Genomic DNA, 10,321 nt, shown 5'->3' with positions numbered 1-10,321 from the left:
AACAAGCAAGTGGAGGTGTTATGGCTTTGAGGAATAACAGAGTCCATGGCTCTACCACTGGATTAAGTATGATTACTATATTTTATGTATATCGACTTTTGCTATGCACTTATCTACAGCAATTTATAATTAAATTATAAATAAATCTCTAATAAACTGAATAGCATGTTGTCCTTAGTTTCCATCATGGTGTGCTGTACTGAATGATAATTCTCCAATCACACCCAAAAAGGAGTAGCCTATGCCTTTCCCTGCAGACATGGAGAGGAGAAAAATTATGGATCAAGTCATCAGGAGAAAAACAAACAAACAAAGTAGGACTTTAATTAAATAGGACTTTTTCACGAAGTTCCAACACATCATTGAGAAGTTCAGTTTTAGGTTTACTAAAAATAAGGAACAAGGAAAGGCAGGGAGCTGAGACTCATGGGCTGCATCCTTTCCTACTACAAAAGTGACAAAAACAGTGACAAAATTAGTATGAAACTTTATTACCTTTTCGAAATAATCCAATAAAATCAGTTCTGATTTGAGATGCGTGCGCTGATATTTTCAGTTCCATTCATTTGCACGTTGTCTAAAGGACACGCCCACAATCGAGAAATGTTAAGAATATTCAAGTAAGCACCGCCCAGTGGAACCAAATTTCAGGAACCAAATGTAACACCGGCGCGTGATGGTCTTATTTTAGCATCGCACTGCGTTTATAAATGGGTGTTTCAAACAAACTGCGATAGAATACACACACATATCGACGCCTTTGGCTTTCACTACAAACGAGCCGATTACTATGGCGCAGTATTAGCTCATAAATATTTATAAAACACGTTTAACTCATTGGAAAGGCTAGGAATCAATATTCATGAGGTAAACCTTCGCCATAGTAGGATTCGTGTTCAGAACACCACCAACAAACGCACGCGCAATGCAGTATGGGAATGAAAAGGAAGGTGGGAGACAAAATAAGGCGAACTTGTGTTGTCTTGAGGAACTTTGAGCTTTAATAGCTGCGCTTCAGGACACGACACAATGCAGAGGGTGATTTTGTTCGGCAGTGCTTTCAGAGCGATCGCGACAGGATCAGGCGGACTTCACGCGCACTGTTCGCGCTGCACGAGACACGAGAATGCGTGCAGGACTCCGATTAGAAAACACTCTCAAGATCAGCCTACCAACAATACAGTGCACTTTAGCTGTTACAGCCTACCACACAGGGCTCTCATCAGTGTGTCCGGACAAGACACGAGCTCATTCCTGCAAGGAATAATAACCAATGACATGACTCTCCTGGGAGAGGATGCACTGCGTGCAATGTATGCTCACATTCTCAGTGTTCAAGGCAGGACACTGTATGACATCATCCTTTACAGGTAATATACTGCATTGGTTTAATATTTCATTAGAATTGTAATTGTAAAGTAGACACACGGAATGTCATATTAATGTGATTTTGGAGGAGCTGGAGTTTTGTAAATAACAAGGCTAGTGAGTTGTGGGCGTGGCCTCAGCATTATCTCACTGTCCCACCCTGGACTACCACTGATATGTAGTTCTTCTGCTCTGTTCTTCTGCATGTCATTAAAGCTAGCTTGAACATCATAAGAGCAATGCCCACTAATGTATCCTCTACGTAACCTCAGTGAAGAGTGCAGAATCAGCCCAAGCAGCTGATAAAATCACAATCACAATAATCCACCACCACTTCAGTCCATCAGAACATCTTATGGGTGCCGTTTTACCTTACAGAAGTCAAATAGAGTTTGCTATTGTACTCCAGTGAAAAGTCATCTCATCTGAATCAGGAGAGAAATATGCACAGATTAATTTATTATTTTGAAGAAGCGTCAAAATTTTACCATTTACTTTAGGGCTGCATGATAACGGTTAATCTGATAATCACAATATTTAATCATGATAATTGTCATTTGAGGATTTTAATTTGTTCATTTAATCAGAATTCTAGAACTTTAGCGCAAATCAAGAGCATATCCACTCGTGTGCATGGTTCAGTTTCCCTCATCTAGTTTCAGGATGTGTTATGTTTAGCCTGTCATATAAGTGAACACTCTCTACATGATGAAAACAAGAAGCTTCTCCAAAAGCGAAACCTCCAAATATTAAGATCCATATTTAGATTTTTTTTAAGTTCATCACTGAGAAGGTTTGATTACAGTAACAGTGCTAAGCATTAAAAAAAAACAACAACATTCATTACTGGAACTTTCTTGTTGTTGTTCTGCAGTTTAAAAGGACCCCCAGACGGACTGAATGATGTGCTTCTGGAGTGTGACAGCACTGTACAGGACTCCATTATGCAGCTTCTGAAAGTTTACAAGATACGCCGTAAAGTGAACTTCAGCTTGTGTCCCGGCCTCTCACTATGGGCTCTGTTACCTCAAAATAAAACTGCAGTGTTGGGCAAGTCAAAGCCGGATGTTACTGCAGCAGATAAAGTAGTAGTACTGGAGCAAGACCCGAGAACTGAACTCATGGGCTGGAGAATGATCACTAGCTGTCAGAATAATCCACATGAGATCATCTCCGTTTGTCAAGAGAGCAACACTGAAGAATACCACAGACATCGCTATGAAATTGGTATTAAATGATTCCTATAATTACTTATAAACAGACCTACAAGCTTAACTAGATGCATTTGTTGATCATTGTTAGTCTACATTGTTTTGGATTTAAACATGCACTAACTCTCTGTCTTATGAAATTATATATGTGTATATAATATAAAAAGATCAGGCAGAAAACCTAAAATATACACTTTCCCTCATACATACACTAATAGTGAGAAGCTGTGACAAAAATCTAACATTTTTACAGATCTAATATTTTAGCTTCTTCAAAGCAGCCACCTTTTGTCTAGATTAGGTTTTTCTCAACCAGCTTCATAAAGTAAAATGATCTGAGAATCTTATTATATATATATATATATACAAAGTTTTTTTTTTTTAAGAAATTCATATGTAGGCACGGTTTATATTGTCTATAAAACTAATTTCAAGCCTTCAAGCATAAGATTTTAAGTTAAAAGTTTTTAAGATCATTGAAAGCATTAATTAGTCAAGTGTGTCTAAACATTTGACTTGTAGTTTAATTTACCTGATGTTTAAAAAAATATATATATAATAATAATCTTAATCAATAGCCATCATCAAAGTGTATGTGGATCTTGTTTGGCAATAATAATAATATTTTTTCCTTTTAAATGCTTACAATTCAAATGCACTAAAATGGTATTGAAGAGTCAGCACATCCTTTGTGATATCATCATTTCTTATCATCAGTCCCGTGCTTTATTTCAAATCTCTAGGAGTACCTGAAGGAGTCAAAGATCTTCCGCCAGGTGAGGCCCTTCCGCTGGAGTCTAATCTTGTCTACATGCAGGGAATTAGCTTCAGCAAGGGATGCTACATCGGACAGGAGCTGACTGCCAGAACTCACCACACTGGTGTGATCAGGAAGCGTCTAATGCCTGTTACCATGTCTGCTCCGGCGGAGACCCTGGACCAAGGCGCTGCTCTTGAGACTGAGGGGGGCAAACCAGCAGGGAAACACAGGGCAGGAATCGACAAGCTGGGACTGAGCCTCATACGCTTGGCTCATGCCAGAGAGCCACTAAAAATCAAATCCCCTGACGCTGTGCCAGTGACTTTACAGGCTACTGTACCTGACTGGTGGCCAAAAAACAGTAAAGATTAATGAATCCGCAACACTAGAAAGGTCAAAGGCCCACCTGAATGATGTAATTGTAATGCAGATAATATTTATTTAGTTAACTTAAAAAATGAAAACTATAACTTTTACACAGAAGTCTGTTGATAATGTATTAGTTGACACCTTGAAATAAAATGTTTCAAAAATTGCTACAACTTTAACAGAGAAGTCCAAGTTTATGTGCTCATGACCTAATATTTGTCATCAGTGTTAAGAGAGAACGCATTCGAGTAATGCGAGTTACGTTATCAGATTACTTTTAAGTAATTAGTAATGCATTACTTTTAAATTTACAATAAAATAGTTACTTTTTCAAACAATTAACGCCAGTTACTTTGTTTTTCCATTTATTCACTGACAGCTCTCCTGAGTTAGGAGTGAGGTGCAGAGATAGAGGCTTATTAATTTCACTTTTGGTGTGAAAGCACCTTTACAGTTGCCAAAAATATAACTTTTGGGGTTTTTGCCATTTAAAAACAAATAAGCAAGCCCAGTCCAGGTGACAAAAAGTAGGCATAATACAAAATAACGTAATGCATTACTGTCCAAACTAAGTAACACAATTAGTTACTTTTTTAATGGAGTAACGCAATATTGTAATGCATTACTTTTAAAAGTATCATGACTGCATAAACAACAGTTAAATAATGCAAATATGTTAAAAGAATTTATTAGCATTTGTCATAGCTGAATTTTCACATACAGTATAGGTTTTATACAATAGTTCGAACAGCCTCTCTGATCTCCTGAAGCAGTTCCTCAGGTTTGAAGCTCAGAGCTGAAGGGTCAAGTCTCTTAAAGTCTTCATTGCTAAGCATGCTCTCAAATATATGCAATACTCTCTGAAGGTCAAAGGCCGCATGCTGAGGGCCTAAAGCAAACAGACTTTTGGCAAGGAGGTCTTGGCAATCATCTGCATTTCTGGGACACGAATTCAAAAAGGACATTCGATTACTTGCAATAGTCTTGAGGAAAGAGGCAAACTCTCCATAATCGATTCCTGTACACGATTTCATGATCACCTGAAATAGAATATATAATAGAATAAATATGTCACAGGAATATAAAAGTTATGTTTACAGGATTATTATTTTTCTGTAGTAGTAGTAGTAGTACTACAGCACATGTGAGTGATTATTAACACAGTTTGTTGGTGTATTTGTTGAACCTGGAAACCGTGATGCTTGATGTGAAAAATAGAGTTACCTGACAATGCTGATGCCAGGTATCCATAGTATCACGCCATTCCTCAATTTCTCTCTGGACAGAAGAAAGTTCTTCTTGCAGAAACTGCCACATGATATCCAGATTACAGCCATTCAGCCAGTTATGATTGATGGAAATGGTGTCCTCCTATTATTAAGAGATGCATTACCGAAATTGAGTTGGCAAGTTTATCAAGGAAGATTTTTCTCATATTGAAATACGGGCTGGAGAAATTATCCTAGTTTTCTCCAGTACCAAAAGAGCTTGATACTACAGACTTCAATAAAAATGTCAGAAAGAGAACGTCTAGTACAGGGGTGTCCAGTCCAGTCCAGTTTAGTTCCAAACTTTATCAAACACACAAACTAATTAAGGTCTTCATGATTACAAGACTGTGCTCCACATTGCTTTTGGGTCAATCTATCTCAAGTGGTTCATTTTTGGTTTTCCAGATTTTTTGAGTGATAACTTCTATGTATTGGAATTGCAAAACCATCTGTTTTTATTTCAAATGTTACTTTGTTTAACTGCTGATGTTTAACCATCCTTGTGGCGTGGCCCACAACAGTTTTTTTTTTTTTTTGGATAGACTCAACATTTAAGGAAACCTCAATATTTCAGCTCAGATCCTAGCTCCTTGAAGCAAATCTGACCTCAAGTGCACATTACACGGCACATGTACATATTAAAACATTTAGCACATTCTTTTTCCTTATACTTAGAATTTAAGACCAAATGTATTGATCAGGATTGCTCAAAGTTCCACTTCTAGGGTCAGCAAGTGCAGTGTTTAAATGATTTCCCTCACTTTCAGGTTGATTATCTCTGGTGGGGGACCAACCAGACAGGAACTTGAAATTTTCAAAGATAAAAGTCCTCTATGGCAGCATTCCACTGTAAAAATTATGAGTTTAAGATTCTGCTGTGGTTACAGAACTAGGGATAGTGGAAATCTGTGGAAAAACGGGGGAATAAAATGTTATGTATGTGTTTTGAGAAATTAACATGTAATGTGACCACTCAAAATAATACTGTATAAATAAACCATATTTTACAGTAACTATGTTTATGATTGACACAGATCAACTTATTGTAAATGAGATCTAAAACAGTGCTTCTGGATATTTCTTAACCCTCCTGTTGTGTTGGGGTCAATTTGACATCCACTCAATTTTCAGACTGCTCAAAATATTGGTTAAACAATTTATTTCTTCTTAAAATTTTGTGAATAATTTTCATTTTTGGTCACAAATGTGCATGCAAATTTTCAACACATTGATGTGTTTTGAAAATGCAAGACAACTTAATGAAATTTAAGACTTAATGTTTACTTGAAATTGAAGCTCATTTTCTGAATCGTCCAAGGAAAATTCAGTTTTATTATCTAGTTGAGTTGCACAGCCAAAAAAAATCTGGCAAAGATTGTTTCTGGTTATTAGTTATTTGCTGTTGCAGCACTGAAAGAAATGTGAAAAACCCATTTTACCCTTACCAGCATTTGAGAAACAAAAAGGCAGAGGAAGTATAAATAGCAATAAATAGTACTTAAATTAAGTAGAGATAATAGATACTATTTGTATTTACTTGTAGTTATTTGCACCTAAGTGTAGTCAAAAAAAAAAAAATTGTGTGTAGCTAATTTTTAATGTAAAAATGTAGGTTAAATTGACCCCTAACACAATAAAAACAGATAGAAATGATTACATTTCTCATACATTTTATAGTTTTTTTCCCCTTCTCTTTAACAAGCTAGAATAGAGCTTTTCTGTAGAAAACTATCAAGCATGTGTGTTTGGGCATTGGTCCTCCAGGAGCAGGATCGGACACCCCTGTTTAGGACATCATACGTGGACACCATTAGACTATTACTGCTTACCAAATTGTAAACTTGATGATGCCAACCACTAGGTACAAAGATTATCTCCCCAGCCTCTTGAATGATCTCTAAAGGCTGACAGGCCTCTTCAAACTGTGGATACAGACCCTTGTCTTGAAGTACGGGTGCTGTTACATCATAAGCTAGGTTGCCATGACAGTCCCGAAGGAACTCCTCTTGGCCTGGAGGGTACAGGAGCCATTTCTTACATCCACAGATGTTGGCAGACCAACTGTAAGAGCGAAACACGTCTGCATGGAAAGGTGTCCTAGAGGCAAGAACAAAAATGTTGACATGACATTCAAAGGAGTGACGAGTATTTAATATGGACAACCTTGGGACATATTTCTGTGCTCAAATTATATTAATATATTACATTGGGGTTCAAAATCTGAGGCCACATGTGAGAATGCTTTTATTATGTTCTAGTTTAATACAACACTTTATTACAAATGTATGTATGTATATACAGTACAGGTCAAAAGTTTGGAAACATTACTATTTTTAATGTTTTTGAAAGAAGTTTCTTCTGCTCATCAAGCCTGCATTGCATATTTGATCAAAAATGACAGAAAAACAGTAATATTGTGAAATATTATTGTCAATTTAAAATAATAGTTTTCTATTTGAATATACTTTAAAAACAAGGCTAATCATTATTCCCTGTGATGCGCAGCTGAATTTTCAGCATCATGCTTAAATCCAGCCTTCAGTGTCACCATGTAAAAGAATCCAGTCTATCACATGTTCATTTAGACATCATTCTAATATTCTGATTTATTATGAGTTGTTGGAAACAGTTCTGCTATCTAATATATTTGATGAATAAAAGGTTAAAAAGAACTGCATTTGCCACCAGTGCAGAGCTTGCTCAAAGGTGTGAGCGCATCTGCACGCAAAAAAAAAAGATGGCCTAATAAGATATATTCTAATAATATATTTTCTTTACTCTCACTTTTTAATAAACATCAACACATTGATCTGCTGCATAAAAGTATTGTGAATTTTATTTAAAAAAAAAAGAAAGAAAAAAAAAAAATATTGTCCAGTAGAAGCCCCTGTATGTATTGTTATCTACAAAAAGGCTTGTCCCGGAGATTTTAAAAACATAGCCTGTGTCATCCCAACAGTAAAGCATTTTTTTTTTTTTTTTTACTTTTTATGGGCTCATCAAAGTATCCCAAAAACAAGTATGCACATGTTCTGAAAAAATCCATTAAGCTTCTCCTCCAACAACAGAAACTGTTTTCCAGCACTTTGATAATGATAAGGCATCATATTAGAATGATTTCTAAAGTTGATCATGTGATAATGATCCTAAAAATTCCCAGCTTTGCATCACAGAAATAAATGATAATTTAAAGTAATCCTCAATACATTTAAAAACAATTATTTCTGAAATTGTAATAATTATTGAAAGATAATATTACTATCAGTTTTCCAGTATTTGATTGAGAGCAAATAAATTGCAGGCTTGAAAAAGCAGAACACTGAAACTTCTTTCAAAAATGTCATGTAAAAATAGTAAAAGCCTTTCCAAAGGGCCTTTAATTATATGTTCTGTATATATATATAACTGATATATATCTATAAGCAGTATATAAACTATATAAAACTATATATATGTAATTCTCAATATATTTTGGCCACGACTGTAGACATGCATACCATCATTTCTTAGCATTTAGTATGTCCTCTTTTGCTTCAATGACACACATTATTCAGCATTATTTAAGAATGCACGAAAGAGCTATCCTGTGTTTTCCAAAAGAACATTTTGTGCAAATGACATGTCTAATAATGCATATTTCTTCATTTTATATCATCATGTTCCTTTGTTGTACATTTTTTCAAAATTCAAAGACTTAAATGTGGATACAGACTTTTACACCCAACTGTACTGTATATGACAAATGTATATGACACGGTACCATGACCCCTTAGGACCCATGTAGACAAACCGATAATCATCCACTTCAATTGTGTCCCAGTATTCATTCAGCCAATCAGAGGAGAAGTAAACTGGGGTCTTGTAAGTATTATGTTCAGGGAAGTTCCTAAAATGCACATAAACACACTTGACATTATGTAGAGTATAAAAGCCTTTTATACATCTATTCTTCCTTTATTTTACTACAGCGTTTCCAAGCTAATCTTATGCATCACATTCAAAGCTATTGTACAATAACCCATGCTACAGGCTTTGGTAGAGCTGTACCTTTGCATATGCCAGTCCTTTAAGTAAAGACATCCTCTGGGTGAAGAATGCCCGTTCTGAATGAACTCTCTCCAGTACTGGATAAACTCCTTAAAAGGCATGATCTGCTTCGGGTTGGAGTTGTATTCTTTTGCACTGCAGTTTGCAACAGGAACAGGAGTCTCATCTGCATAATAAAACTAGGCTATTTATGGATATAACATATTGAGTATACATTTAGATTTAGTTTTTTTATCACTATTTTAGCAAGTGGTCAACTTCATAAAAAAAAAAATAATGCTTTTCATCAATACACAACAAAATGATCTTACACTTTCTAAGTTAGTTAATTTTTAATCCAGCAATGCAAGAAACACGTTTCAAATGTGCCTTAGAGGAGCTGAAAGGAAAATGTTACACTTCTGTAATGTGCAGCTATCACATTTATTTCTTCTATCTAGGTTTTAGAGCTGAAGCAGGCCCGATTTATATTTTTTAACTTATAATGCATGACACGTTGATGCAAGTATAATGTAAAAATGCATTCTCTGCTCACCAAATTCATGCAGAAGTCTTTGGAAGTTGGGTTTGCCATCGGCCGTGACCCAGTTTTTCCTGCAATTCCAGTCTTCTGTGAATTTCTTGGAAAACATGCAGGGCTGATTCGGGATCAGGTAGTTCTTGAAGAATTTGGAGTAGGGTATTTCTCTCTCTATGTACTCAATGAAGTGCGAGGAGCAGTGCTGTTGGTGGCTCTGCCTGGGCATTTTGACCAAACTGCAGCAGTTATGAAAGGTTTCCCTATCCATGGCATGGAGCACAGCCTTGCTTATTCTCTAACATGAAGTTTCCGCACGTTATTCCATGCTTGATAAATCAAAATTTTAATTAAACCTCAATATTGTTGTCTTAATAGTAACCTGTAGTCGACAGCTGCAACACATTTTAACAGCCTCATGCTTCTCTGATGAAGGCAGCTTTGCGTAACGTTACTTATTTTAAACCTGCAACAGCGCAACTAAGTTAATATATCGACGGATCAGCGTCACGCTTACGTGTTATTAAAATACGAGGCGATTATTTTTTTCTATATGCTTATAAATCGAAAATAATCGCGCTTTTCTGCGCCGACTTTGGAACATGTCTACGTTACCCAGTTGCCCACCGGAAAAGAAACGTGTGCACACCAACCAACTCAATGATTTGCTCCTCTTCGTGCGTAAAGAATGAGCTGTCTAACACAATTAAATCTCAATAAATCAGCTGTAACTAAAAATAAGAGACGGTGTCCTTAACTAGACATATGTAATGTGACA

General features: G+C 36.1%; 2 protein-coding genes across 3 annotated transcripts; one reads left to right on the top strand and one right to left on the bottom strand.

The window, feature by feature from the left end:
* Window positions 1–632: 632 nt before the first annotated feature.
* LOC109056776 (putative transferase CAF17 homolog, mitochondrial) lies at window positions 633–3,887 on the top strand. Its single transcript, XM_042769685.1, has 3 exons — window positions 633–1,370; window positions 2,243–2,595; window positions 3,323–3,887. Exons 1-3 carry the CDS (start codon window positions 1,030–1,032, stop codon window positions 3,709–3,711), a joined length of 1,083 nt encoding a protein of 360 aa, XP_042625619.1. The 5' UTR covers window positions 633–1,029; the 3' UTR covers window positions 3,712–3,887.
* Window positions 3,888–4,380: 493 nt separating this feature from the next.
* Window positions 4,381–10,251, bottom strand: LOC109056775 (2-oxoglutarate and iron-dependent oxygenase JMJD4). 2 transcript variants are annotated; one of them, XM_019073962.2, is made up of 6 exons: window positions 9,562–10,251; window positions 9,027–9,192; window positions 8,770–8,865; window positions 6,809–7,076; window positions 4,933–5,079; window positions 4,381–4,748 (listed from the first exon to the last, which is right to left on the bottom strand). In XM_019073962.2, the coding sequence occupies exons 1-6, from the start codon at window positions 9,812–9,814 to the stop codon at window positions 4,440–4,442; spliced, it is 1,239 nt and encodes a 412-aa protein (XP_018929507.1). In that variant the 5' UTR covers window positions 9,815–10,251; the 3' UTR covers window positions 4,381–4,439. The 2 variants fall into 2 exon arrangements, with proteins under 2 accessions (XP_018929507.1, XP_018929506.1); XM_019073961.2 differs by having other exon boundaries at window positions 8,740–8,865; window positions 9,562–10,242.
* Window positions 10,252–10,321: the final 70 nt, after the last annotated feature.

Source organism: Cyprinus carpio, chromosome A2 (genome assembly GCF_018340385.1).
Source record: "Cyprinus carpio isolate SPL01 chromosome A2, ASM1834038v1, whole genome shotgun sequence".
NCBI classification, from domain to species: domain Eukaryota; kingdom Metazoa; phylum Chordata; class Actinopteri; order Cypriniformes; family Cyprinidae; genus Cyprinus; species Cyprinus carpio.
The sequence above is the reverse complement of the archived record's forward strand: the minus strand, read 5'-3'. Positions and strand labels throughout refer to the sequence as shown.

Coding starts and splice junctions, on each gene's coding strand:
- LOC109056776 (XM_042769685.1), top strand. CDS start 1,030: ATGCAGAGGGTGATTTTGTTCGGCAGTGCTTTCAGAGCGATCGCGACA. Junction 1,371..2,242: donor TATGACATCATCCTTTACAG/GTAATATACTGC, acceptor GTTGTTCTGCAG/TTTAAAAGGACCCCCAGACG. Junction 2,596..3,322: donor CAGACATCGCTATGAAATTG/GTATTAAATGAT, acceptor TCAAATCTCTAG/GAGTACCTGAAGGAGTCAAA.
- LOC109056775 (XM_019073961.2), bottom strand. CDS start 9,814: ATGGATAGGGAAACCTTTCATAACTGCTGCAGTTTGGTCAAAATGCCC. Junction 9,193..9,561: donor AAGACTTCTGCATGAATTTG/GTGAGCAGAGAA, acceptor TTTATTATGCAG/ATGAGACTCCTGTTCCTGTT. Junction 4,749..4,932: donor CCTGGCATCAGCATTGTCAG/GTAACTCTATTT, acceptor ATTCTATTTCAG/GTGATCATGAAATCGTGTAC.